General features: G+C 53.0%; 9 protein-coding genes across 9 annotated transcripts; 5 read left to right on the top strand and 4 right to left on the bottom strand.

Moving 5' to 3' along the window:
• Window positions 1–615: 615 nt before the first annotated feature.
• Window positions 616–2,906, top strand: ASPACDRAFT_1888692 (Zn(II)2Cys6 transcription factor domain-containing protein; the record flags this gene model as incomplete). The annotated part of the gene is made up of 3 exons (XM_020198493.1): window positions 616–2,220; window positions 2,276–2,671; window positions 2,799–2,906. Exons 1-3 carry the CDS (start codon window positions 757–759, stop codon window positions 2,904–2,906), a joined length of 1,968 nt encoding a protein of 655 aa, XP_020055394.1. The 5' UTR covers window positions 616–756.
• Window positions 2,907–2,920: 14 nt separating this feature from the next.
• ASPACDRAFT_120150 (uncharacterized protein) lies at window positions 2,921–5,235 on the top strand. The gene is made up of 8 exons (XM_020196321.1): window positions 2,921–3,262; window positions 3,313–3,359; window positions 3,418–3,464; window positions 3,513–3,637; window positions 3,690–3,948; window positions 4,007–4,270; window positions 4,363–4,770; window positions 4,869–5,235. The coding sequence occupies exons 1-8, from the start codon at window positions 3,120–3,122 to the stop codon at window positions 5,085–5,087; spliced, it is 1,512 nt and encodes a 503-aa protein (XP_020055393.1). The 5' UTR covers window positions 2,921–3,119; the 3' UTR covers window positions 5,088–5,235.
• A 5,465-nt stretch (window positions 5,236–10,700) lies between these two features.
• Window positions 10,701–12,228, top strand: ASPACDRAFT_30070 (uncharacterized protein; the record flags this gene model as incomplete). Its single annotated transcript, XM_020199700.1, has 5 exons — window positions 10,701–10,886; window positions 10,949–11,113; window positions 11,185–11,709; window positions 11,773–12,054; window positions 12,112–12,228. The coding sequence occupies 5 exons, from the start codon at window positions 10,701–10,703 to the stop codon at window positions 12,226–12,228; spliced, it is 1,275 nt and encodes a 424-aa protein (XP_020055392.1).
• Window positions 12,229–12,302: 74 nt separating this feature from the next.
• On the bottom strand, window positions 12,303–13,903 carry ASPACDRAFT_1881160 (uncharacterized protein; the record flags this gene model as incomplete). The annotated part of the gene is made up of 3 exons (XM_020198230.1): window positions 12,303–13,648; window positions 13,698–13,763; window positions 13,816–13,903. 3 exons carry the CDS (start codon window positions 13,901–13,903, stop codon window positions 12,303–12,305), a joined length of 1,500 nt encoding a protein of 499 aa, XP_020055391.1.
• Window positions 13,904–14,361: 458 nt separating this feature from the next.
• On the bottom strand, window positions 14,362–15,953 carry ASPACDRAFT_14297 (uncharacterized protein; the record flags this gene model as incomplete). The annotated part of the gene is made up of 2 exons (XM_020197138.1): window positions 14,362–15,813; window positions 15,870–15,953. Coding segments are annotated over 2 exons (1,536 nt in total), but the record flags the coding sequence as incomplete, so codon positions are not given.
• Window positions 15,954–16,480: 527 nt separating this feature from the next.
• Window positions 16,481–17,773, top strand: ASPACDRAFT_16245 (acyl-CoA desaturase; the record flags this gene model as incomplete). The annotated part of the gene is made up of 2 exons (XM_020197164.1): window positions 16,481–16,634; window positions 16,713–17,773. Coding segments are annotated over 2 exons (1,215 nt in total), but the record flags the coding sequence as incomplete, so codon positions are not given.
• An 84-nt stretch (window positions 17,774–17,857) lies between these two features.
• Window positions 17,858–19,558, bottom strand: ASPACDRAFT_29959 (uncharacterized protein; the record flags this gene model as incomplete). Its single annotated transcript, XM_020199687.1, has 1 exon — window positions 17,858–19,558. The coding sequence occupies one exon, from the start codon at window positions 19,556–19,558 to the stop codon at window positions 17,858–17,860; it is 1,701 nt and encodes a 566-aa protein (XP_020055388.1).
• Window positions 19,559–21,605: 2,047 nt separating this feature from the next.
• ASPACDRAFT_120148 (cytochrome P450) lies at window positions 21,606–23,704 on the top strand. The gene is made up of 3 exons (XM_020196320.1): window positions 21,606–22,950; window positions 23,005–23,171; window positions 23,239–23,704. Exons 1-3 carry the CDS (start codon window positions 21,922–21,924, stop codon window positions 23,393–23,395), a joined length of 1,353 nt encoding a protein of 450 aa, XP_020055387.1. The 5' UTR covers window positions 21,606–21,921; the 3' UTR covers window positions 23,396–23,704.
• A 1,120-nt stretch (window positions 23,705–24,824) lies between these two features.
• ASPACDRAFT_120147 (uncharacterized protein) lies at window positions 24,825–25,723 on the bottom strand. Its single transcript, XM_020196319.1, has 2 exons — window positions 25,342–25,723; window positions 24,825–25,270 (listed from the first exon to the last, which is right to left on the bottom strand). Exons 1-2 carry the CDS (start codon window positions 25,595–25,597, stop codon window positions 25,161–25,163), a joined length of 366 nt encoding a protein of 121 aa, XP_020055386.1. The 5' UTR covers window positions 25,598–25,723; the 3' UTR covers window positions 24,825–25,160.
• Window positions 25,724–26,024: the final 301 nt, after the last annotated feature.

Below are 26,024 nucleotides of genomic sequence, written 5' to 3'. Positions count from 1 at the left end.
ATCATATACAGTACGAGACAATTGTATGCTATTTCATGCAGAGGCAACTCCCATAGAAGACTTGTAGGGGTCAAGACCAGAACAGGTGTAAATAACAGCAATACAGCAATTCATGCACCCATAACAGGTAAAATTATGGCGAATTTGTGCACGTCAGGGACCTGCAGGTGCGAACAGAGAATAGTCTGCCGGATCGTTGGTTTGTTTCTGGTAATAAAGGTTGGGCTTGAGACACATATCCATTATTTAAGCGAAAGCGGTGGGTGGGCAGAAAGGCACGGACATGTTCCGGTTCAGGAGGTCGGAACCGGACCATCCCGAGGTTTAATCGCTATCTTGCCTATCTGATGATGTACCTAGACTCCGCACTTTCTGGTTAAAATGATAGCGAGACTGGAAAGCAGCTCTCTGTTAGCCATTTCTTTCGCAGCAAACACTCCTTTGCAGCAATGCCTGAGGCCGCAAATACACTGTGTAGGAAAGGCGGTGGCAGAACATACTCAACGCTAGCCCGTTCTAGGAGTGATGAAGGCAAGAGCGATGATTGGCCAGATTAATCGAGCACGATAGTGGGCCGGGCATCATGGATTCATCAACTCAGCACTGAGCCGAGAGAGACGCCCTCCTTCTCCTCACTTCAAATTATCGACAGCCATCGTACCTTATCGCATTTTTTCAGGCCAACGTGCGCCATGGAGCAGTCTGTTGAGCCTGCACGGCAGCGTCGCCCACGAGTAGAGAGAGGCCGGTCACGCAATGGTGAGTTGGCTTCAACCTCGCGCGGCACAATGCAGGACTCACGCGGACAATCGCATATTAGGATGTCAGACTTGTCTTGCCAAACGCGTCAAGTGCGATGAACAACATCCGCACTGCACACGGTGCGTTCGACTTGGTCTGACATGCGAATGGGGACGGGGAAAGCAGCCCCTGGCAGCGAGAAGGAGGGGGCTGGGTCCGATCAAACATCGCGACAGTGGTTGCTGGACGCCTTCTTCGATTCAACCGCGACAGAGCAATGAATCAAATCAAAGAATCACTGAGGCTCGTAAGCAATTATCGATGGAACACCCGAGTTCGGCATCTGCATCATCCCAAGAAACCCCTTCGTCATCACCAGTCATCAATACAGATTCACTAGCTTCGACAGCATCGGCAATTGGATCCTCAATATATGCATCAGACTCCTTCGTGGGCAGCAGTCAGAATCAGGAGAGACTTTCTATCTACCCATTTCCTCAAGCTATCAGTGACTTGCAATTTGATTCACTGGACAGTTGCGGGCCAGACTCACCGTTATCGATATCTTCCCGACACGGCCTGTCTTCTATCGAATCATCAAGCTCAAGCGTGCCCAGCTGGCTAATCGCAGCCACACCTCTCCTTCTGGCCGACCCTTTTACTGGCCCGTCTATCGGCAGCAGCGACACAGAGGCTGTATCCTTTCATCGAAGTGTCTTCGCATCCTTGAAATCTTCTCGTCCACCCTTCTTATCAGCACATTCGCTATTCCTCGATCACGCGTGGGATAAAAAAATGGCCTTTCATTTTCTACTCGCCCTCTCTCACAGCGAGCTCGCGATTCATTTTGGTTACGGAGCCCGTCCGACACCGGAGTCATGTCTTCATTTGCAGCGTGGGTCTGAGCTACTTATCCAGGCACGTAACCCCGTCGCACCCACCGATCATCTAGAGCTGCTGCTTTCATTTCTGTATATCTTTATGTTTTGGATGCGACGAGAACGGATTTCACCATCGAAGCTCCGGGCTTTAAGCGCTACTGTACTTGCATACATTCGAGAATTTGATCTACTTCAGGCCTGTACCAGTGACGAGATATACTCGCTACCAGAGCCCAGCACAAACGCGGTGCCATACAAAGTCCTGCTATCCCGCGTCCTCGTCTACCTCTACGACAGAGATGGATTCTGCAGCTTCTTCGGATGCGGGGGCCTGTTGGCCTCATACATGAGCGCCTATCCAGACCAGCTACGTAAGATCTGGCGCCTGTCACGCACAGCCTTTATGTGGAACAATGCTCAGAATCCGTTATCTCCAAGCTCAGAAGCATCATTCCATGAAGTCGATGAGGCAGCCACGTTGCATGTCTACTTCGAAATGATCGGGCTTCATCACGAGATCAATCGCTATAGCCAGAGTGACACGCCAGATCTTGCCGTCCAGGGCCAAATCCAGCGCCGTCTGGATCAAACTTGGCAGGTATGCTCCCAGATCCGCGCCGATGCTGCTGACGTGTCACTAAATGATCATGTAGGAGCATGCACCTCTCTTTGACATCGTAGCTACTGGAAACGACCCCTCCCTGATGGCCATGGTCACAGTCACGCATTTCCATGCCCTCCGTATCTACCTAGTCCGTAGCCGCGCTTCTGCATGGGGAAGCAAGCCGATTCCAACCGAGGTCCACTCCGCAATGAGTGATCTTGTTACGACCTTGCACTATACTATATCTCGAGGAAATCATGTGCAGCTCATGGAACGATTTCAGTGGTCTTTATTGATCCTGGGGATTGAGACACAGGACCCGGTACATTGGGAGTGGGTGGATCGGAACATCTCCGATGTAGCCATTCGGGAAGCCTTTTCTCTCATCTTGGCGGCAAAAAGACGATCTGGCGGATGCCTCCCCATGGCTCTTGTTCGGCAGTTGGTTTGTTGCGGGGAAACAAGAGACTGATATGCATTGGGTCATTCGTCTGCCAGTAGACGCTCCTGTTTTTAATATAAAGGTCTCAGTAACCCTGCAGTATACTGAATGGTGATTCGTGCATCTCTAGAATCCGGGGTCACCTCTTGTCCCTCGCGTGGACACCGCTCACGCCCCCGCCGAGATCGGCTGCAGCCCGTCGATTAATCTGACCAACCATAATTACACGCCACAATGACTCCACGTCAATAACACTGATGTCAAAGACACTTCACCCCTTGATTTATCGCCTGCTATCTTTGTGGGGAAACCCATGCTAGTGTCGACTCTGGCTTGGCCACCCTCCTTCCTCGTATATCAATGATCATCAATCCATCCACGAGGACATTTCCGGGTGTCAGTTGCGTCGAAGAATTGGCCTCATTTCACACGCTGCTGCTTGTATCCAAAAATGGGAGACAAGATTCAGCCTTCGAAATTTGACAACCAGACCGTGCCCGATGCAGCAGACGTGGCCGAAGGCAAGGCCTACGGTGCCGCAGAGACACTTGGACCGGAAGAAGAGAAGAGATTGGTACGCAAGATAGATTTGCAGTATGTACTGTCCCAGAATATGACTTCCATCACCCTGCTAACGATGCCAGTCTCATGCCGCTTCTTATCATAAGCTATGGCCTTCAGTATCTAGATAGTGAGTCATTCCGATTTTATCTTGCAGTGCAACGACTGTCGAAGCTGATACTGAACAGAAACAAGCTTGTCGTATAGTGCTATTCTGGGACTCAAAAGCGACTTAGTATGTGTGGTAGTGGATGCAGTGCAAATCGATGGCTGACTGTCTTAGCACCTCGTTGGACAAGAATACAGTTGGACCTCCAGTATCTTCTACATCGGATATCTCGTCGCCTCGTACCCAATTTCACTAGGATTCGTCAAGTTTCCCCTTGGGAAGTACCTCAGCATCCTGATGTATGCCTTTCATTCCCAGCTGCCTATGCACTTGTTCCTAACCAAGAGATAGTTTCTGCTGGGGTATCGTCCTCACTCTCCACGCGTGTGCCCAAGACTACGCCGGGCTCATGGTTCTCCGGACGTTTCTGGGTATCTTCGAGAGTGCCATCAGCCCAGGCTTTTCCTTGATCACGGGGATGTGGTACACGCCCCCCGAGCACATGTCGCGTCACTCCTTCTGGTTCGCCGGCAATGCAACAGCCAGCATCATCGGGAGCATGATCGCTTATGGAATTCTGCACTACACCGGTAATTTTGCCAATTGGAAGGTCTACCTGTCTTTCCCCATAGCACTTTGCAAGATACTGACCTCGAGAGTTCGAATAGATGCTCTTTTTGATCTTCGGCCTAATCACCATCGTCTGGTCCATCATCCTCTGGTTCTACCTGCCAGACAGCCCAGACACCGCGCGCTTTTTAACCGCCACGGAGCGCGAATTTGCCTCTCTACGCCCCAAGAAATTCCAACGCACAACGCAAACCAAGCACCTCGACAAGAAACAACTGCTGGAGACTCTGACAGATCCAAAATCCTGGTGGTTCCTGATCTTCAGCTTCGTAACCTGCGTCCCCAACGGCGGAACCACAAGCGTACCTCCCTCCCCACCCTCACTTTTACCCCATACCCTCTATCCTCCACCCACACCAAACTAACCTCTCCCCCCCCCTCGGGTGGAAAACAGTTCTCAACCCTTATAATCAACGGCTTCGGCTACTCAGAATCCCAAACCATCCTCATGGGCCTGCCCGCCTCCGCCTTCCAACTGACGACCGTCATCCTCGTCGCCGTAATCACCTCCACCATCCGAAAATCCCGCCTCTACGCCCTGGTCGGCGTGTACCTGATGGCGCTGGCGGGGATCCTGATGGTCAAGCTCCTCCCGGAGCACCGCAAACTCGCCCGGCTAGCGGGGTTTTGGCTCGTGACCGCCATCGCCCCTTCGTTTCCCTTGATGTTGAGTCTCTTCGCCTCGAACACGGCGGGATTCACCAAGAAGTCGACGGTGCTGGCGATGATCTTTGTCGGGTACTGCGTGGGGAATATGGTCGGGCCGCAGTTTTTCGTCAGTGCGGAGGCGCCGGGATATCATGTAAGTTTCGCCAATACTGGTCTTCTGTGGGGGTTGGATGGGAGAAGGGAGGTTGGGTGGGTATGGTGCTAGTTGCTAATTCGTGTGGGGGGTAATAGACGGCGTATACGACGATCCTCATCTGCTTCGTGATTACGATTGGGATGGCCGGGACGTTGAGGGTGTATCTGGCGTGGGAGAATCGGAAGCGGGATCGCGAGCAAGGGGTGCATGTGAGGGCGGAAGAGGTGCGACGGGTCGTGCTGGGGGAGGATGATGGGTTGGAGATGGTGGATGAGACGGATATTCAGAATCGGAGTTTTCGGTATATCTTGTAGGGTCTGGATTAGAGAGATTTGACAAAAGGGAGAGCAGGTTTGAGAGAAAGGAGAAGGGATAAGATCGGCGTGTCCAAGGTGCACAAGATCCACATCTTATCGGCGGAGAGCGACTATCATTTACTTCACCCACTCGCATGGGGAATTGGTATTGCTGTTTTGATATTATGTTTTATTTGGCTTGTTCAAAGTCTATTTGCGCGATCGTATACACTCGATAAGAACATCTAGCGGCAATTTGAAGCTCTCGGCTCATTCTAGTAAATTGAGGCCGACGAAGGGGAAAGTATGTCACCAGAATACTGGACAACTCCAGGCGAAGAATCTTGGAGGCCCTTATCCACAAGTAGTGAAGTGATCAAGAAGATACCCAATTTACACATCAGTGTCACTGAATAGATGTCCAGAAGGATGCATTTATATGTGCTTCTGGCCAACCAAGTCACATGTGTATACATTCACATTTGCTGGGAAAAGTCCTACCAGTGTTAGATGAGTGGCTCTTTTCATCTGGAAATCAAAACATGGATGCGAACGACAGAACATCATTTCGAATCAACCACGCTTATTATCAATCATTATCAGCACTATCGCGCCACAGTGGCAAGTTGCTTGACCCAAGAGCTGACCCCCGGGGTTAATCTCCCGGGAGTTGTCGAGTCGATGTTCGATCAACGATGACCCTATTATCAAACATATATCTCGCCAGATGTGCTGTCACTTAAAGCCTGTGCTGGGTCGTGGCTTAATCACTTGCAAACACTTGAGGCAGCAAACTAGAAATATCTTGTTCATGATACCATTTCATCTCTTCCTCGCAGTGTATGTTGCGCTTCGATCGCTGTTGAATGTTTTACATCATAGGACTATCCTTCGCAACACTCAGATATCCTGGAACTCCGAGCAACCGACTACTCCTAGATGCGAGAGACGCCATACTGCAGCCGCTGTGCAGCTTTGAAGTATACGCACATACAGACAAATCCATTGTCCGGATGCACTATTGTGGACGGTTTCTCGCCAGTCAAGTCCGAGACGGATTCGTGTCTCCGAAAAACATTCAGCACCCCACCCAGTCACACTGAAGTCGCCGCACTGAGGGTGTTCTGCTATGCATAAGTCAAGGGACCGTTGATCAAACCGTGAACACCCATATAATGTGAAACTTACCCATCTCGATGTTGTCGACAGTAGTGGACGATATGCGGGGCAGGCTGCCTTGAGTGCTTGGGACAGATGTGGAGAATGCTAAGCCCGATGTTCTCATGGCAGAGCTCGGTCTCGAATTGTTTATTGCGCAGCAGAACTTCTGCATTTGAACCGCCAGAGATGCTGGAATCAGACTCGCGAGGTTTGAACGATTGGAGGCAGAATTTTTGGGATGGTGGCATGCCCGGCGGCGGAGCTGACTGTGATTGTTAGGCGGGAAAGTAGATCTGCGGCAGGAATTTTGGGTTGCAAGCAGACGCATAGGGATTTGTATCGCAAAGAAGATTGGATGATCGAGTTTCACAATAGGAAATCGTTTCAAAGAAGACAAACCGAGCTCTGAGACAAGATTTCCATTGTAATATGTTTGAGATGCGTATGAAGTTTGATCCACAACAAAAAGATCTTCAGAGAGGGTGGCTGGCGACAGCACCTGGGACGCATGCGTTGTGTGGACACTAACAGCTGAAGGTTAGAGGGATTGTCATTACTTCCCTCGTGGCGAAGTGATTCATCTGCAAGCCCCTGTGACCTTTGCCCTGCAAGGTTCGACGCTGAATGCCGTAGGATCAGCGGAAACTGCTTCCGGCAGCCACGGCACAGAGGGGTTGCCGATAATCTTGCTTTGGGTAATCTGCACCCCTCCTACTGTCTGGGATTCGGAGCAGAGCAGCACACGTTATCTCATAGGTGGGGACAAAAACCAGCCAGCCGGGTCTGAGAACAAACAATTGTACTCGCACAAAGATTTAGTTCCAGTCGCCGCCCAAGAAATATCAGGGTCTATGTACGTGATCAGAAGTGCATGAGATCGTTTATTTTCTAGGGAAGATATAATGCAAAGGTGTTCAGACTTGATGGAAATACAGTGCTACCCAGTGGCCGGAAGACGGGAGGCCTCATCAATTAAACCTTGGGCAGGCCAATCATGCAGTGTAGGTATTGCTTCTCATCACACATGTATATTTGCTTTTGTCGTTTCGGAGGTCCGATCTCGATCTAGGTGTGAACCAGTCAAGGATTGGGATTTGGAACGCAAAGGTGTAGCCATCGGATTCCTTCAGCTGGGTTGTGTAGGTGCTCTTGCGTATACATAGTTACTTGCAGTCGCAGGCCCATAGATATTCATACATTTATAGGCAACCGGCGTGAGCCCCGGCTGTCGATGCAGCACCCCGGCAGATCATCCATATACCAGGCGCCGGCACAAGTTGATCGGACCGCTCCAAGCAGCTCAGTGCTCGCATGATCGTGCAGCACTGGGACAGGCCTTTCCACCTGGTTTTACCCGCCTCCTTGCGACTCCCCCTGTGGAGCGAACACCTACTCAATCCCCTGGCGTCGCTCAGCCGACTCAAACCACTCCCCTGAGGCTGTTCACCTGCTTCAGGAGAGTGTAAAAAAGCGACCGCGCAGGGGCCGAACACAGCCTCATCTTCTGCAAGTGACATTGAATGAGTCCTTGAGGCTATGCGGGTGCCGCTCCAGGGCGGGCGAGGAAGGAAAAGTAGGTCATCCGTGTTCCAATCACTGCGATCAAGTTCACAACCAGTAACAGCTTTTGAAGGATTCCGTCATTCCGATTGACTCCATTCTCACCGGGCACGAGAGCCCGACTACAACCCTGGTTAGATCGGACAGCCACGAGGATGGAGCCTCGCCTCAAGGACCATCGGCGATGATCTCGGAGAAGTCGTTTCTGGATGACCAGACCCATTGTCCTTGCTCGCCTATATTATTCTCACTCCTAGTCATTCTGGCTGAAAGCAAGGCTCAATGGACTTCGCATTTTCTAGCCAGGTTACTCCAGTGGGGGAGTCGAATGTTGTGGGAAAGCCTCTGCATGGATCACCTACGACAGCTATATCGCCATGCAATCCAGTCAGATGGGCAGGATCTAGATCGTTCTCTTATGATTCAAGATCTTCAACAACTTTCACCCACCCTCAACGGCGAGGAGGCGAGCATGCCCGACGACTTCCCCGACTTCTTACCAACGCCGGCGGCCGGGAAACAGGAGAGGCCGATACCCAACGCTTTTTAGAGTTCTGTGAAGGATGAACCGTCTTTATGGTCCTCACTCCAGTAAAATGGGTATCTTCATATTCCAGGTTTCTTCGCTTACACGAAAACGCGCGGCATCTTCCCACGCGTGCGCCATACTTTAGCCCGAATACGCCTCCGACGACCAGGGCCAGGTCCTCAGTCAAAAGTGCTATCAATTTCTCCATCAAATGATCCAACAAGATCCTGCGTACTACGCGGTTGTCGCATCCTGTCGTCCGGATGGGTAGTGGAGATTACTCAATTAGTTGATGGATTCCGTTTCTACTTCGGTAGCGGGCGGGATGCTTTCTGTACCAGGGTCAGTCCAGCGCGAAGGTGATCTCAAAGTACAGTTACGCTCCCTACCTTCTGCAAAGAACACTGCGTGAATTCCGTGCCGGGCTCCCACACCATGTTCGCCCCTTCTCACAAGAACGAGTATCAACCAGCAGCTATGATGGAGATGGGCGAACCGAGCTCTATTCTATCCGAATGCGACCGGGGGATCTGCTCCTCACCATGCCGCATCTGCTTCGCTTCCCACAAACCTTCGCATCTCATGCGCTAGTGAACCTGTCCCAGGATGCGGCGGACCTTCGAGGAAATACAATAGGATGGAGTCGTCAGCTCTCCACGTCAGCCCTACCTGAGCTTTCAGATGCTCCAGAGACACGAGAAGCATTTGCTTGCAACGAACCTCTAGAGTGACCTATCCGAGCCTGATACTGAGTCTGCCTAGCTGTTCCATCACGAAGGCACTCCTACTTGTCTATCTTTCTGCCTTGAAGACTTGAAACCCGGGAGTCAGAATCAGCCTTGCCTGTTCTGCAGGTTCCATGCAAGAAGACCTCTAGCGCAATGCCCAGGCACCTTTATCTGCCGACGTACTCTGACCGAGGTCTGTTTGTGAAGCGATGGGGTTCTCTTTCAAGCAGTGTGTCTTGCAACACCAGTTCATGACGAAGTCGGCTAACAGGTCTTGGTGTTTACAGGAAGAGCAGAACCAAAGTCTCCAGCTCACGTACTTTGGACGTTGTGGGAGACTATAACGGAGTTCACCATCTCATCATGGAGACTGGCTCTTTCGTCAATGGTTCTGCATGCCACTTCCCTTGTCGACGCATCCGTTCAACAGCTCTAACTACTAGTGGTACTGACATATCCGCATTGATTTCATCTGCTTTCACATGTGGATATGCATTCGCGACACAGCAGCCTGCGATACTGGCTGCAATGAATATGTTGAATGATACAATTGCAAAGAATTCAATGATCTCTCCGGTTGCATCCAGCCCCCAATCATCATGAGTAATGGGCGTGACTCCGCAATCCACCGCCCTTCGCGAAATCCCTGGAGGCTACTTCGTGTCCGAGTGGCAAGACAGTAGTACTACCAAGCGCGCTGAGTATGATTCCTTTTGCAATGCACAAGGGAGTGTCCCGGATGTCTATCTATGGGATTGAATGGTTTTTGTATGGCGCAGGAGTGTTCCGAGCTGGGTATGCGGATGTTGCGCTTAAATGAGGGTTACGAGACAGTGGTGCCTAAGGTGAGGAGGGGTGGGTGGAGTTTGGGAAGGAGTGGAGAAAGATCGCTGACTGAATGTGCGGGGGTATGATGATGCTGTACAAAGTGTCACTCAAAGCCTCAATATGCACGGGTACGGAGTACTGAGGTGGATTCAGCCATTGCTTACCGACATATGAATGATGAGGTGCAAGGGGCTCAAGCAATTCATTACCGTCACAATACAACTAATCAGAAGCCATTCTGCAAGACCACTTGGTTTGCGACAGGATCTACATGATAATAGCGGACGCCAGACCAGGGCCTATTCGGTCTTTTCCGACAGCAAGGGGGATCCGGGGACATCCGATATGTCACATCGATAGGCCTACAGCACAAATGATGTGTCATTGGCTGGTGCTTGCTTCCAGCGACTTGAGAGATGAGGTATCAGCCGACGATCAGGTCAAATGACCTGATCTATGTCCATTCCCTGTGCTCAACTGCGGCAATCTGATTGACAAGAGTCTTTAGAGATGAAGAGGGTCTGCTTTCATCGGCTCTCTACTGTTTCCTTGCAGATAAAACAAGTCATGTGCTGACATGTCACTTATGCCACGTAAGATGCACTAATTGGAAGCGGGCAGTCCAGGGAGCACATACGAGATAACATGCACTCAGGTAAAATTCAAAGGGTGATCGAAACTTTACACTCGAAAATGTCTCTCTTAAAAGAAGTTGCCTCCTTAAGGGCCTCGAAATAGCGTCAACCGCTGCCTTTCTCCCAATCCAGCTTTTGCAAACAAACCCACGCCATGGCCTCTTACGCCACGTCTTTTATCGAGCAGATAATGCAAGCCCGCGTGGTCGAGTCCACCAAGCAGAAGCTTGGAGGCCGGGTGGTGTATGCACTCCAATACTCCAAGGATGACCCGTTGACCTATCTCGGGGACACCGGGGCCGAGTCACAACGAGAGGTGTTGGTGGTCGTCAAGACGCCCAGGTTCTGGAGTCGACTGTTAGCGGGTGCTGACTTGGTAAGAACCACCGTCGAGGTGTATCTTCCCAAGTATTCCCGGGCGCAGAACTGATCTACTAGGGCTTCGCCGAGTCGTATATGCTCCAGGACATCGACTGCGAGGAGGACCAACTGCTCAAGCTCTTTCAGGTGAGAGCCTCCCTTTACCGAGTAGTTCTCACCGACAAAAACATTAACCAGGAATTGAACAAGATCAGCTGCTCTCCCAGCACCGCGGAGGCTTCCGTCGGAGCTGGCTTCATCAATTTGCCACAGGCGCGGCGCAGATGCTGAAACGCAGCAATGACGTCGAGCAGGCGCAGATCAACATATCTGCGCACTACGACACCTCGAACGTGCTCTTCGCCAACATCCTCTCCCCGGACATGAACTACTCCTGCGCGCACTGGTCCGCCGAACCCACCGAGACGCTCGAGACGGCGCAGCGCCGCAAGGTGCAGACCCTGCTGCGCAAGGCCCGAATCTCGGCCGGCCACCACATCCTCGACATCGGCTGCGGCTGGGGAGACCTTAGCATCCAGGCCGCGCTGACCCATCCCGAATGCCGCGTCACGGGGATCACACTGTCGAGGGAGCAAAAAAGCTGGGCGGAGGCGCGAATCCAGGCGGTGGGGCTGCAGGATCGCGTGGAGATTCTGTTCTGCGACTACCGCCAAGTGAGCCCGCCGGAGGATGGCGGGTATTACGACCGCATTATCTCCGTGGGCATGTTCGAGCACGTCGGCCGGGAGTATTTGCCGGAATACTTTACGACAATTTCGCGGCTGTTGGACCCCAAGCATGGCATCCTGGTGTTGGACGGGATCACAGCCATCAATCGAGTATGGGACCACTAAACAATTGCATCAGGAACTGGAAGCTAACAAGTGGTAATGCGCCATCAGATCCACGGCCTCCAGGCGCGATCAGACCTCTTCATGCTCAAGTATATCTTTCCCGGCGGCTATCTTCCGACTATCGGCATGCTGCTCGATCACATCCACGAAGGCTCCGGCAAGAGTCTGGAGGTGACGTCGGCCGAAAGCTCAGGATCGCACTATGGCAAGTCGTTGCAGGTGTGGCGCGAGAATTTCACGCGCAATTGGGAGGCGATCCGGGAGGACTACGAGAAAGAGAATCCTTCTTGTACGGCATTCGAGGTTGAGACCTTCCGACGGAAGTGGCTGGTATGTTTTCTGCTACGGTAAAGAGTTCGTGGAGTCTTTTGTTAACACCGTCTACAGTACTATTTTGTCGTGGCGGAGACCAGCTTTCGGTTGCAGCTGCTGAACAATTTCACTATCACGGCGGCGCGGACTCCGGGTTCGGCTTTGAGCTATGAGTCGCTTCCGTATGTGTGACGGCTTAGAACTGGTTGTGGGTGAGGCCTGTAAAAGTCAAGCAAGACGAATAACAATCCATCAACGACTAGTATTTACACTTGATATGTATGAAGGGATCGGGCCAGTACGCGCCCCAGTCCCTGATGAACCTCGACCTGGAAGGGCTCAAAGGGGTAGCGCTCCCCATCCACGCTGATCCACCCCTCGGATGCCCGGGGGCTCAAGCGATAGGCGAGAACCTTGCGCATGTGCACCTTGGCCAGCTCGTAGCATCGTCCCCCAGGTAGCTTGACGATCGCCTCCACGGCGCCGGCATACCCGATGGTTTCATCGATGGTCATGACATCCAGGAGTCCGTCGTTCGGCAGCGCTGCCGGGAAGAACTGGGTGTCTTTGGCCACGATGGCCATCTTACTGGCGTAGAAGCTTGCGAGCCGTTCCCCGGAGATCACCGCCCAGTCCGGCGGGAGCTCGTTCTGGACGGTGCCATATTTCAGTACCAGCCTTGCCTTCCCTGGCTCACTCGCGGCCTCCCGGGCTGCAGAAGATGCAACCGTGGGCTCAAAGGATCCAAGCGTAGCCTTGGTGGGAGCAGCAGCAGCAGCAGCAACGCCCGCATCAAAATGCCGGGGTATACTCCCTCCCCCCTGACTCACCGTCTTGAACGCCAACTCGCAAGGAAACGCCGTCTGGCGCGCGATTGTCTGCACCACTCCTAGCAGAAACCGCGAGTCGCCCATCCAGCGCAGATGCTCTGTCCGTAAATCTGACTCGGCGAGCACCCCCAGTGACTGAGACAGGAATGAAACCGAGTGAGCATCTCCCTGCGTGACGGACATCAGATCGAGCGGAACGGTCACGCCCTTGACGATCGCCAGCGCAGCGCGGGCCACACTGCCCGTACCTAGCAGGTTCCAGGCCATCGCATTGCCGGACCCGCATGGCAGCATAGCGACGGCGAGGCTCGTCAATGCGCGGACCGCGTCCGGCCGGCGCGCCAGCCCGTTGAACACCTCGTGCGGCAGCCCATCGCCCGAGCAGCACACAACCGCGTCGTAGCGGGATCGCTCGAGATGCTCGGCGATCAGCCCGGCGTGGCCGCGGTACTGGGTCTGCTCGAGGTCGATCTGGCAAGCAGCGGCGAGGAGGATGGGCGCGGCGGAGTGTCGATACTTGGTCGCTGCGCCGGTGCAGAAGGGGTTGATGAGGATTTTCAGGCGTTTGTGAGGCTGGGCGCAGCCGTACGCGAGGGTGAGGAGGTGCGTTGTCCATTCCTGAATGCGTGGGTCGTCGTGGCTGTTGGTCCGGTACTGCAGGATGTCGAGGTGGGCTTTGTCGTCGGTGTGATGGGCGACGTAGCTGATGACTAGGGTGTTGTGGCTATGATGAGCGTTGAGGACAGCGTAGAGGTCAATTTGGTGGCTGGGGGAGGGGTCCCCTGAATGCGGATGAGAAAGGTTATCAGTTTCGAGAGGTTGTGTACCAACCTCGGAGCGAGAGTAGGCCGCAGCAGGATTGCCTGGTTCTGCGCCTGCGTCGAGCGGGACGGTCGTCTGCACATTTTAGTATACTAGTTTTGTTGCTTGGAGTAGAAGAAAACCCTACCGGTGATGGTGAGGAAGTCATTCCCTACCGTGAAAGACACAGCATTGGCTAGTATGATGGTTGCAGGTGGTTCAGGTGGCGTCGTCATTTTCATTACTTTCACAAAGGGTGTGGTCTGGAAAGGAAGGTTTCGATGTCAAGAAAAAGCAGGAAAGTTGCTGATATGCAATCAGGGATTCCACAGATATGACACGCCTTTCTGGTCCCTTGCGTTTCGTATCTGACTCCTCACATTGTGCACATAATTTAGTCCTCGGGGTAAACACAGTCAGCTGACACAACATTTACAACATCAAGAACAACAGCAATCCACCCCAAGAGCAAGCAAAAAACTTGAACATACATGCCCGTAGTATACGCAAGCTAGTGAAGAATTTGCATTACTATATGCGATTATCAGTTCATAGCATACACATTACACCCACAGAACCGAGATATACCACAATACCATTTCTCAACTCACTCTCACCCAGCCTCCCTTTCCTCCAACAGAATCTCCCGACTAGCAGCAGCAGCATCACCAGCAGCAGGAAGCGTACTCCCCGTGGACTCCAACGGCTGCGTCGTGAACAACTCCCTCTCCATGGAGAACTCCCTTATAAACCACGAACTCAGCCACCCAACCCCCGCCACCCCGCACAGAAACACCCAGACATCCGCCAAGGCACGGGCATACGCGACCTTCAACGCCTCCTTCTCCAAACCCTTCGTGTCTGTCGGCATGCCCTTGAATACCTCGGACAGCATGGCCGCGTCCTGCGCATAGACGCCCGCCTGCGCCACCAGGGCTCCCACGCCACTGTGCCGGCAGTGGTAGCGCATGCGGTTCTGGAAGATCGAGCCCCCGAGTGCGACGCCCGCTGTGCGGCCGAGATTGCGCGCGGTGCTGATCATGGTCACGGCGATAGGCATGTGGTTCAGCGGGGCGGAGGATTGGATGGCCAGCGCCAGCGCCGGGTAGAGCACGCCCGCCCCGACGCCCACGGTGAGATTCAGCGCGATCCAGTGCGCGACCGCCGTCGTCACCGTCAGAAGGCGTAATAGCCCCAGTCCCACCGTCGACAGCGTCCAGCCCGTCCACAGCGCCCACCGGTAGTGCTGCGTGCGCGCGATCACGAAGGCCGTCGCGATCCCCGCCGGCGCCGTCGTGAAGGTCTCCGGGAACAGCGCCACCCCCGACATCACCATGCTGTAGCCATGCGCCACTTCATAGTACAGCGGGAGATAGTAGAGGAGCGTCCACAGGAGCATGCCCAGGATGAATGCCCCCATGTAGTTCAGGATGGTCGACCGGTTGTTGAAGATAGTGAACGGGATAAAAGCGTGGACGGAGGGAGGGAGGCGCCGCTCCCACAGAATGAAAGCCAACAACCCCGCAGCGCCCAGCAAAAGGGGCACCAGCGTGTGCCACGAGGTCCAGGGGTAGACCACTCCGCCCCAGGTAAGAGGGATGAGGAGGGCGGCCAGCGAGGTCAGGAAGAGACAGGCGCCGAGGTAGTCGAGACTGCGCAGGCTGGTTGGTGTGAGCGGGGGCTTCTGGAGCTGCAGTAGGAATGGCATCACCAGCAGCGCGAGCCCGATGAAGGGGAGGTTCAACCAGAAGATCCAGCGCCAGGAGGAGAGCTGGGCCAACGCGCCCCCGACCACCGGACCGCAGGCACTCCCAATCGCCCACGAGGCTCCCAACACCCCGAACCAAGTGCCACGCTGGGACAGGGGCAGCAGATCGGTGAGCAGGACTTCGGTCATGACGTTGAAGCCGCCCGCTCCGAGCCCCTGGAAGACTCGCCCACAGAGCATCGGCGTGAAGCCCAGCGCCGCCGCGCACTGCACCGAGCCGATGGTGAAGGTCACCAGCGAGATCACGATAGCCAGCTTACGTCCGAAGAGGTCCGAGATGACACACAGGATTGGTTGGATGAGGGTGGAGGCCACCAAAAACGAGGTCCCACACCAGAACGCACTGATGGAATCCCCCCCGAGGTCTTTAGTGATTACCTGGCTGCTTGTCAGAATCGCACTTCTTTCCGAGAGATACAAGGAGGTAGACATACTGGGAGTGCCACGGAAATCGAGGTCGAGTCCAGGGCAGCGGCAAGATTGACCAGGATCAGGGCTGAGAGAATCGCCACCACTCGCCATTCCGCCCCCAAGCATCCGCGGTCGTGTTTGCGAAACGATCGACTTCGTATGGTCGCTTGGAGGGATCGCATCGTCTGTGGTGTGAGGCGGTAGGGAAGGTATGAAGTAATCCATGAGTGGATGTTCTGAACGGAAAGGTGACAGCAAGGGCAAGGAAAAGGATGTCGTGTCCGCTTCCTAGTCGATCGATTGGTGCAATGTGCTAGGTCATAACCCCTTGCATACGGTGTTGTTCAACATACAGCATCATGCAGGATTGTCTCAGTATCGTAATTGATGTGACCCCCGTCGTCTATGCAGATCTCATCTCCCCAATGTTACCGGTATAGAAGTTAAGTCCATGACAGAGCCATAGCCGTCTAAACTCAATTTTCCATTTTGTCTTTATTTCTTCTTTCTTCTCCCCACAGATATCTGGTAAATAAGTTGAGTGACTCAGCCATAAGAGTTTGATCCCTCTTCTTCCACTGATCTAATCGATCTCCGCACTGCGACAGCCGGAATGTGGCATTCCAAACTCCCTTCCTGGTCTCAGCGAATTCGAGGGATTCCCACCACGATCCTCGTCATTCTCCCCATCACCACCATCTGCCTGATCCCCTGGGTTTCCCCCGACACGCGCACCCTATGGCTGATGTGGGGATATGGCTTTCACACCGGATTGTGCATTACAGCAGGTGGGTACACCAGCCAAGATCCCGGCTGGAAACCCTAATGCTGGATCACCTACTAATATCTTACCCCCCCCCCCCCAGGCTACCACCGTCTCTGGAGCCACCGTGCTTACCGCGCCACCGTCTTCCTGCGTCTCTACCTCGCCATCTTTGGCGCCGGCGCTCTCCAAGGCCCGATCCTGTGGTGGGCGCGCGAGCACCGCGCCCACCACCGCTACACCGACACCGTGCTGGACCCCTACAGCATCCGCGAGGGCCTGTTCCACTCGCATATGGGGTGGATGCTCCTGCGGCCACCACCAGCACCAGCAGCAGCAGCAGCAGCAGCAGCAGCAGCAGCAGCACCACGGCGCAAACACATCGACCTCTCCGACTTGACCGCTGATCCGATCGTGCGCTGGCAAGCGCGCCACTTCCGCTGGCTCGCCCCGCTGATGGGTTGGATCCTGCCGGCGGTGGTCGCGGGGATCTGCTTCGATGACTGGAAAGGCGGCTGTGTCTACGCAGCGTTGGGCAAAATGGTGCTTGTGCACCAGAGCACCTTCTGCATCAATTCATTGGCCCACTGGCTGGGCGACCAGCCCTACGACGACCGCGCTTCCCCGCGCGACAGTCTTCTGGCCGCCGTGCTGACTCTCGGGGAAGGGTATCATAATTTCCACCATACCTTTCCCCGGGACTACCGCAACGGGGTCAGATGGTATCACTGGGACTGCACGAAGTGGGTGATTGCCGGGTGGGAGTGGATAGGCTGGGCGGATGAGCTGCGGCGCGTGGCGGATGTGGATGTCGAGCGGGCCAGGGTCCAGGAATTGCAGAAAGGGTTGGCGAGGCGGCTGGCGGTGTTGCCTAGGGTTATTGATGTGGAGGATCTGTGGGTGATTGATTGGGAGGATTACCAGCGCATGGTGCGCCCGGATGAAGCCGGAAACCGCAGAGCGCTGCTCGCGGTGGACGGCGTCGTTCACGATTTGACGCACTTTGTGCACCAGCATCCCGGCGGCAGTCGGTTATTGCGCTCGTTTGTCGGCAAGGATGCTTCTGTAGTGTTCCATGGGGAGAGCATCTATCGCCATTCGAAGATCGCGAGGAATATTCTGGCCTCGTCGAGGGTTGCTGTGCTGGCTGGAGGGTGGGAGGTGGCACCTCAGGGTGAGATCCAGTGAGCTGGAAAGCTAAGGGCTTACTGTATTCCTACCGGACTAGAAGACACAGTAGCTTCATTTCTAGAAAGGTCTTTTGGCATCCTGAACCCCGTATTTGATCACCTCGCTCAAGGGCCACCGTGGTGGGCTCCGTGATTCTCGCCAGCTTCTGCCTCTGGTTTGCGGCGGGATTAAGGCGCCTGTCGCGGGGGTGCTCGACATCTTGATTTTCAATACATCCCCAATTTCGTCCAAGGCCGCCAGCGTCTGGTTCAGATCTGCCAGCGAGTGGGCGGCCGATACGCATAGGCGAGCCCGGCACAGCGCCAGGGGCACGGCGGGGACCGCGATGACCACCACCGCGATCTTGCGCTCCAGCATCAGCCGCGACAACACGGCCAGCTTGGCCGGGTTGATGACCAGCAGGGGCACAATGGGGGATTCGTCGTGGCCATAGATGATAAACCCCAGTCGTCTCAGCCCCAGGCGTAGATAACGGGAGTTGAAGGCCAGCTGTTGAAGGCGCTCCGCCCCGTGCCCTGGGACCAGCCCCTCGCCACTGATCATCCGCAGTGCTGTCGAGATCTGTGCGAGCACCGCAGGAGAAGGAGGCTCCCCGTATGTCAGAACCGGGTTGGTGGCGCGGAGTTGGTGGATCAGTTCGTGCGTGGCGGCGACATAACCCCCCGTGGCCCCGAAGGACTTGGTCAATGTCCCCATCAAGACGTCCACTTCGGCTGGGTCAACCCCAAGGTAGTCACAGACACCCCGTCCGCGTCCACCTAAAGCCCCGATTGAATGGGCTTCGTCGATAAAGAGATAGAATCGGTACCGCCGTTTCAGGGCAAGGATGGCGGGGAGATTGCACACGGTGCCCTCCATAGAATAGAGCCCTTCCACCACCACCAAGATCTTCTCCCAGGGATGGCGAGTCGACGGCTGGCCCTCGGCTATGGCCGTTCGGAGTTGTTTCTCCAGGGCGTGCATGTCATTGTGCTTGAAAATCGCGGTCGAAGCCCCGGAGAGGCGGGCCCCCATCCGAATCGATGCATGGTTCAGCTCGTCGGAGAGGATCAAACTGCGCGGGCCTACCAGGGACGGCAGCACGCTGGTGTTGGTGCTGAACCCCATAGAGAAGATGATGGATGCCTCTTTGCCCACAAACCGGGCCAGCACCTGCTCGACCTCGAGTTGCAGGGCGCAGGTCACGGCGGGGGAGCTACTGGCCGCACTGGTCCCGAGGCGATGGATGCTGTCCTCGACCGCGTCGGCGCAGGGCCCATCGGACTGGGCAAACCCCAGATAATTGTACGAGCTGAGGTTCAGGGCCTCTGTCCGCGTCCCCGTCAGGAAGAAGGACCGGTTCCTATCATGACTGCCACGATCGAGGAGGACGATTTTGCGCCCGGGCACCCCGGTGGTTGGTCGCATCGCGCAGTCGACCCCGCGCATGTTCAACCGGCGCATGTAGAAGCTCTCGGAGACGCTGATGATTGGGGCGTAGCCGTTCTGCGTCTTGAGGTGGTGACCCCCGCGACAAAGATACTGTCGGAAGAAGTCGCGTAGGTGGCCGATGATGACAAGCAGTAGACAGCTGAGGAGACCGGCCACCACGTGCGATAAGGGACCGGTCTCTACATCTTCTTCTGAAAGAAAAGCCTTGGGTTGACTGCTGTAGCGATGGTCAGGATGCCTGTCGGGGGCGAATTGGAAATGAGCGCGTTGCATGGCTTGCTGGTGTTGCTCGTCGGTCGGACGGGGTGTTGGCGCAGACTCGTCCATTTCATGCACTGTAAAAGAGCAACTTGTGGAGGAAGAAGTGCTGAGAAGAGGAACATGCGCGATTTTGGATTCATTGGAAGCAGGTCCTTTTATGGTCGTGGACCTGGTTCAATACTGGGCGGAGGTGGAAGACGATATGACCTGTCATTTGCCCTCGTCTTTACAGGGTCTCCCTTGCATGACGGATCCAATCTCTTCCAGCATGAGATGCCATCTCCAGTTTCATCCTGCAACAGCGTTCCACCTGTCATGCATGAACAGCAAAGCCTGCGCAAAAGTGATCGGGCTAAGACTAATGCACTTTCCACATTGATTTTACTGCTTCCAGTGTATCGGACAGAACAGATACGTCGAGGCGCAGACCGGCGGGAAGTAAAGTTTGCCACTAGGGGAGTTGGAAGTCTCCTGGCCAGAGAGACAGAGAATACTCCTTACAAACTGTTTTCATCATTGATCTATCATCCCGGAATATGCGCTCCCCGCATAATGACTATTTATTCCTTGTACTTTACCGGCTACTTGGCCTATGAAAAGGAAATTCCGTTAGAGAGGCCATTAAAGACTAGAAGTACTGAAACATATGCTAGCTGGAATAGCTATCTAGCTAAGATTAATAAGAGAAATCTGACAATTAGTTTAGTTTAGTAGAGTAGCCAGCTGCAAATACTTCCGGGACATGCAGTTTGTTAGGTGAGGCGGAGACTGGCTCCGGTGTGGAGTAGGGCGGTCGATTTTTTAGGGCTGGCTTGCTATTGAGGTATAGAACAGCGTTTTGAAACTAACGATCTTTTTGAATGATGTGTGGTTGAAAAAAGAAAATAAAAGAAAATTAGATTTAAGAACTGAGCTAACATGCTTGGTAGATGTTGAAAGTTAAAGAGGAAGTGAATAAGAAGCATTTTGTGGCCTGGCAGGTACCTTTGAAAGGAATAGATAAATGCCGAATGCCTCAACCACATGTGTTTGTGCGCTGGCCACAAATGCAACTGTTGGAGCTAACTGTTGAGTTCGCGTTGTGATTTGCCTTTAAAAGCCTGTGACTGACAAGTAAGACTGAAAGAGCGACAACTCTTTCGGGCTTGATCCATCCATGTTAGCGCATACAGCAATGTGACGCGGACCAAGTTTTCACTTTGAAGTTGTTGGTATATAGAAGATATCTGATAAAGAGAGTGGCAATGTGTTTTAAGACCGTTTATCTGTGATTTTGCGCGGTCACACAATGAGAGAGTATGATTCCTGAGTACACAGCCATTATACAGAACATTCTCTATCGACTGAGTTCTCTCTATTGACTATAGGCTTTTCGTTACATCGAGTCTCAATCTCATGGTGGCTGTCCAGTATTTGTATAAATTCAGTCCAGGGAGAACCATTGAGTCCTGTCATGCAAACAATAGACACGCAGCGATCTGGGATCGGTGGGGTCACTACCCGAAGACAGTCCGTCATCGCGCCCAGATGATAACAGTTAGATAAAGCTCCCGAGCCTAGTTGCAGCTAACGGAGCAGGATCTGTGGCTAGTCCCGTGGCCCAGATAGCCAAGCGGGGTGGGTAGCATAGCTGCCGATTACCCGACCAGATTTATGGCAGTTTATGCATGCACAAAGATATCTTTGTGCTGCAACAATGCAATATTTATGGTCTTTCGATTCCGTCTCGATCAATAGGACAAACAAGCATTAGCCCTACCAGGGCAACTAGCACCGTCCACCAATGGGAACAGAGAGCCCGGGTGAATGTGCAGTATGAGACATCCTCTGTGCACCTAGTCAGCTGCATAACCAGCCGCCGCACCTATCCGATATACATCCACATTCTGCATAACAAAATTATGTGAGGCGAGTCAGCGATCTGCACTGGCAGTCTTAATAGTCTCGGAGATCTGTGGCCGGCCATTACTCTCTCAACCACTGTCAATCAACACTGAGCATTACCCCTCGCAGATCCTGATACTTGGCCTCGTCGTAGGCTCTATGCAATGTTTGAAATTGGTCAGTGTCAGGAGATGGGGTAACTCACCAAGTCGGCTAAACCGATTTCTTCTGGGTAGTGCAGAGGACATATAAAGATCTTGGAATAGAATAGCAGATACAGTTGAGGTTGAACTATCCTTTTTCAAATCACTCGACTCAAATGTTCAACATTCAGGGCCTCTCAGGGCTCTATAGCCCCTCAAGCACCGCTTGGGTTTTGCTAGCAGGAAGCCTGGGAACGGTGAGTGCACATTCTTCCTGGTCCATGAAATCAAGGTTGAGCTAAACCACGGTTGTGCCGCGGAAAGATTCTGTTCTACACAGTTGCTCTTGTCCTGTACAATGTCTACCTCCATCCATTGGCCCGATATCCCGGGCCAACGGCAATGGCAGCCACGCGTATACCCTACATGCGGCTCACCATCGGGGGCCGGTTTCCGCAAACGATCAAGCAGCTGCATCAGCAATATGGCAAGGTTGTGCGGATTGCTCCGAATGAGCTCTCCTTCACTGATGGTGAGGCCTGGAAGGCCATCTATGGGACTCGGCCGGGGCATGGCCAAAAGGGAAAGGATTTCCGATTCTACTCACCCACGGCTGGAGGCGCCCCGAGTATCATTGTCTCGAACGATGCTGACCACTCCCGCTTCCGCCGCTTGATGGCACATGGATTCTCCGATAGCTCCTTGCGGGGCCAAGAGCCAATCATCAAGGGATATGTCGATCTGCTCATGCAGCGGCTGCGGGAGAAGTGTGAAGAGGGCGAGGTCGTTGACCTAGTCAAGTGGTATAACTTCACCACCTTCGACATTATTGGGGATCTAGCATTCGGAGAACCCTTCGATTGCCTCAAGAACTCCAACTACCACCAATGGGTGTCGATCATCATGAGCCAGGTCAAAACTGCTGCATATGCAAATGTGGCTCGTCGTCTTCCTGGATCCCTAGCGCTTCTGAAACTGATCACGCCCAAGCACATAATTGCGGAAAAGGATATACATGCCGCTTTGACGACGGAGAAAGTCCAGGCCCGGCTAAGCAAGACCAATGACCGACCGGATTTCTTCAGCAACATCTTGAAGCATGAGAATACCGAAAAAGGATTCACCACCCAGGAGCTAGTGAGCAATGGGAGTACGATCATCATTGCTGGCTCGGAAACGACCGCGACTTTACTTTCGGGGGTGACCTACCTGCTATTGAAAAGTCCCCGTGTGCTATCCAAGCTCCAAGACGAGATCCGATCGACATTTTCCGACGAAAGTGAGATCGACCTGGAATCCTGCAATAAACTCGAGTACTGCCTTGCTGTCCTTACCGAGGCACTGCGGGTGTATCCCCCAGTCGGACCGGGGCTTCCTCGTATTGTTGACGCTCAGGGTGATATGATAGCTGGAAACTGGGTACCAGGGGGTGTAAGTACAGCTCTGAATCCCCTACTCGAGCCCAATCAATAACGACATTGTCAGACTATTGTGTCTATCTCACAGCTGGCTGCAAATCACTCTTCCGACAATTTCACCGATCCCGAGCGATTCATTCCGGAACGTCATCTTGGGGACCCTCGCTTTGCGAATGATAGCAAAACGGCAATGCAGCCCTTTAGCTTTGGTCCCAGGAACTGCATTGGACGCAAGTAAGCTCAAACATGTTTTCCCTTCCCTTTAAAACGGATCTAACCGGTTCCTCTTTCTTTGATCCAGCCTAGCCTATGTCGAGATGCGTCTCATACTTGCCCGCATGGTCTTCAATTTTGACATGGAGCTCGATCAGCCAGGTTCCGACTGGCTGCACCAGGAATGCTTTGTCTTGTGGCAAAAGCCATCTTTGCCAGTCAAATTAATCCCCAGACACAAGTAGACATGGGCAGTGAGGCATATTGCTTCTAGGCCCAAGGAAAGGGTGTCTTGGGCTAGGTTCTCAATGCCCTCGGCTCATGGTACAAGACTGCTCTTAGCGATGGTTCATCAGAGGGACAAGGAAGAATCGCAATCTTCGACTTTTGCTGGGTCCTGCCACTTCTTATTCTGCATAAATACAAGCTTGCTGGATGACTGGCGCTCCAAGAGGCCAGCGTGAGACTACCGATGATACCTTCCCTCTCATTGGCTTGTTCCGGAGACCACAACGTTAGGCTCACTTGATAGAGAAGCCTCTCAAAATACACGGAAATATGTATTCGAATATTATTCTTAGGAAACAAAGACGTGCCCTCTTTGCACCTAGTGCTCTGAGTAACTAAGCTGGTTATATTATTAGATCCCAAATTGAGCACAGCCCCATTACCATTCCTATCAAATAGATAATTTGAGTAGGATTTGTATTCAGGAAGATAGTTTATCCTAGAATACTAGCTATATTTCCTTTTTTTTACTCTCTTTATGATATAATAAGACTGCAATACTAGTTACTTTCTCCAACTTACTGGTACTTTATAATGTTTACAATCTAGTTGAGTAGTAATCTTTGAAAGGCTTTGCCTATCATAGCACTTATGACGTGGGGATTATAGTCGGAAATATAGCTTGTGAATATTTACAGTTTATGTAGTTTTATTCATAAAAGCTTCAATTTCCAGTATATACTGGGGACTTAGGCCTTTGGTCTCCGTGCCATGTTGCCTCCTTTCCAGTGTGAGACAAACCCCGCCAGTTTCATGGGTGCTCTTGCAACCATGATGGTCCTTGTCGTGATTAGGCAGGCACAAGAGACTCTCACTACATCAACGGCCCCCGTATATCTGGGGCCGAACCCATTGCACTGGAGGCAGAAGACATAGATACCAATTTTGAACACTGGACAATGGAACAGTAATGTTTCTAATCACCGGCACCTACTGCTCATGCTCCCGGAAATGGTTCTGGCCTGATCGCAAAACTAGAACTCGTGGGCCGGTCATCTCTGTAGGAAAAGCAACACATCAAGTGACTGGATTCAAATAGCTACGCCGATGGAGTCTCGTTTGATTACATCTATCGGTTATGCACGGGATACGGAAGACTAAAGTCGAGGGACTGGGACATTTTGTATCATCACGTTTTGTCGACAGGAAGTTTCGCCGACCAGAGATTAGGATTAACTAGCCCTAGAAAACAACAAATCGGTTGGCAAACCACAAGGAGTAAGCGTCACATTGCTGCTCCATAGCCATATAGTGATTACTACCGTTACAATGGTACTATCGAATTTAATTCTGGTTCAGAAACAAGCAAACTCTTCCTTCCTTGCAGATCGATAAAGATGCACTTCGCCGTGGAGCCAGTCACTGCAAGGAGAATGGAAAGCAGGGGGCATGGAAGATGTTGATTTGTGACGAGAAATCCATAATATTCATAAGAAGCTCATAATTAAGTACATATTCTGCCCACATAACAAATCAATCTCCATAAAACATTCCATCATCATGATCATCTGTACGTTGCCAACAAGAAAGAAAAGAGCATTAGTGATATCCCAAGATCTGTACCCGATTCCTGCCCCCCCCCCCGCCTTTTTCTTTATACATTATTCATCATTAGAGCCGTCGTATAATCCATCATATATCCATTATCAGGGTGGGACACGGTAGTGTGACAGGTTGCATCCCCCCCGCAAAGCCAAAATTCCCCCCTGGAAGGGAGGAAGCCTAGCACACCATCTTGTAGCTCAACAAGCCCGCGGCAGTGCCGCTGAGGCATTGTCCCACGGTGGGATCGTGCTGACCGGTGGTACAATCATCACTGTCGAAGATTTGGACTGCAGAAGATGAATAATCAGTTCGAGGATTCTATAAATTCTCATCTGAAGAATTGAGGGGATGGGCTTACTGCCGCAGCCATCAGCGTTTCCTTCGAAGCTGACGGATTGGGTGATGTAATCGCCGAAGGTCAAGGACGAGCATTGGTTGAGTTGCGAGCCGTAGATGCCCAGTTCGCCCAGATTCAGGGTCGCGCAGTCGGGCTCCCCCCACAGGCGGAGTTGGATTACCCGGGTATTGTTGAAGCTGGCGGCGGGGAGGGCTAAGGCCGGGGCGGCGGAAACGGCGACCGCGAGGGCAGTGGACAGAAACAGGGAGAACTGCATGATGGCGGTGATGGTGGTAAATTGGAGGCGGAAGGGCGTGCTTTCTAGAATGAGAGATAGATAGGTACAATTGTAGCGTGAGAAGGATTTGGTTCCGTTGTGTTTTTATGAAACGATGGAAGGGAGGTTGGTCATGCTCTGTTTATATAGGCAATAGTGCGAAGGCGCAGTCGGCGGTCTCCCCCACATTCAAACACAACCCAGCAGGATCTGGCCTGGTGACCATCTGTGACAATTGCCATGTTGGGGAGATTTTCCCGCGCATCAGCGGAGAAAGAAGCAACGCTCGGCGTCCTGTGCGCCCTGCACTTGGACGATCAGTACCGTGAAGGAACGGAAAGATGATGCCGGCCCGTCAGCAGGCGAGAGGGCCCACTCAATGATGTCGCCCTCTTCCAACCTTAATGACGCTGAATACGCTCACCAT

Source organism: Aspergillus aculeatus (assembly GCF_001890905.1).
Source record: "Aspergillus aculeatus ATCC 16872 unplaced genomic scaffold ASPACscaffold_9, whole genome shotgun sequence".
NCBI lineage: Eukaryota > Fungi > Ascomycota > Eurotiomycetes > Eurotiales > Aspergillaceae > Aspergillus > Aspergillus aculeatus.
The sequence above is the reverse complement of the archived record's forward strand: the minus strand, read 5'-3'. Positions and strand labels throughout refer to the sequence as shown.

Coding starts and splice junctions, on each gene's coding strand:
- ASPACDRAFT_120148 (XM_020196320.1), top strand. CDS start 21,922: ATGGCAGCCACGCGTATACCCTACATGCGGCTCACCATCGGGGGCCGG. Junction 22,951..23,004: donor GAAACTGGGTACCAGGGGGT/GTAAGTACAGCT, acceptor CGACATTGTCAG/ACTATTGTGTCTATCTCACA. Junction 23,172..23,238: donor AGGAACTGCATTGGACGCAA/GTAAGCTCAAAC, acceptor TCTTTGATCCAG/CCTAGCCTATGTCGAGATGC.
- ASPACDRAFT_120150 (XM_020196321.1), top strand. CDS start 3,120: ATGGGAGACAAGATTCAGCCTTCGAAATTTGACAACCAGACCGTGCCC. Junction 3,465..3,512: donor TGGGACTCAAAAGCGACTTA/GTATGTGTGGTA, acceptor TGACTGTCTTAG/CACCTCGTTGGACAAGAATA. Junction 4,271..4,362: donor CCAACGGCGGAACCACAAGC/GTACCTCCCTCC, acceptor GGTGGAAAACAG/TTCTCAACCCTTATAATCAA.
- ASPACDRAFT_120147 (XM_020196319.1), bottom strand. CDS start 25,597: ATGCAGTTCTCCCTGTTTCTGTCCACTGCCCTCGCGGTCGCCGTTTCC. Junction 25,271..25,341: donor AAACGCTGATGGCTGCGGCA/GTAAGCCCATCC, acceptor CATCTTCTGCAG/TCCAAATCTTCGACAGTGAT.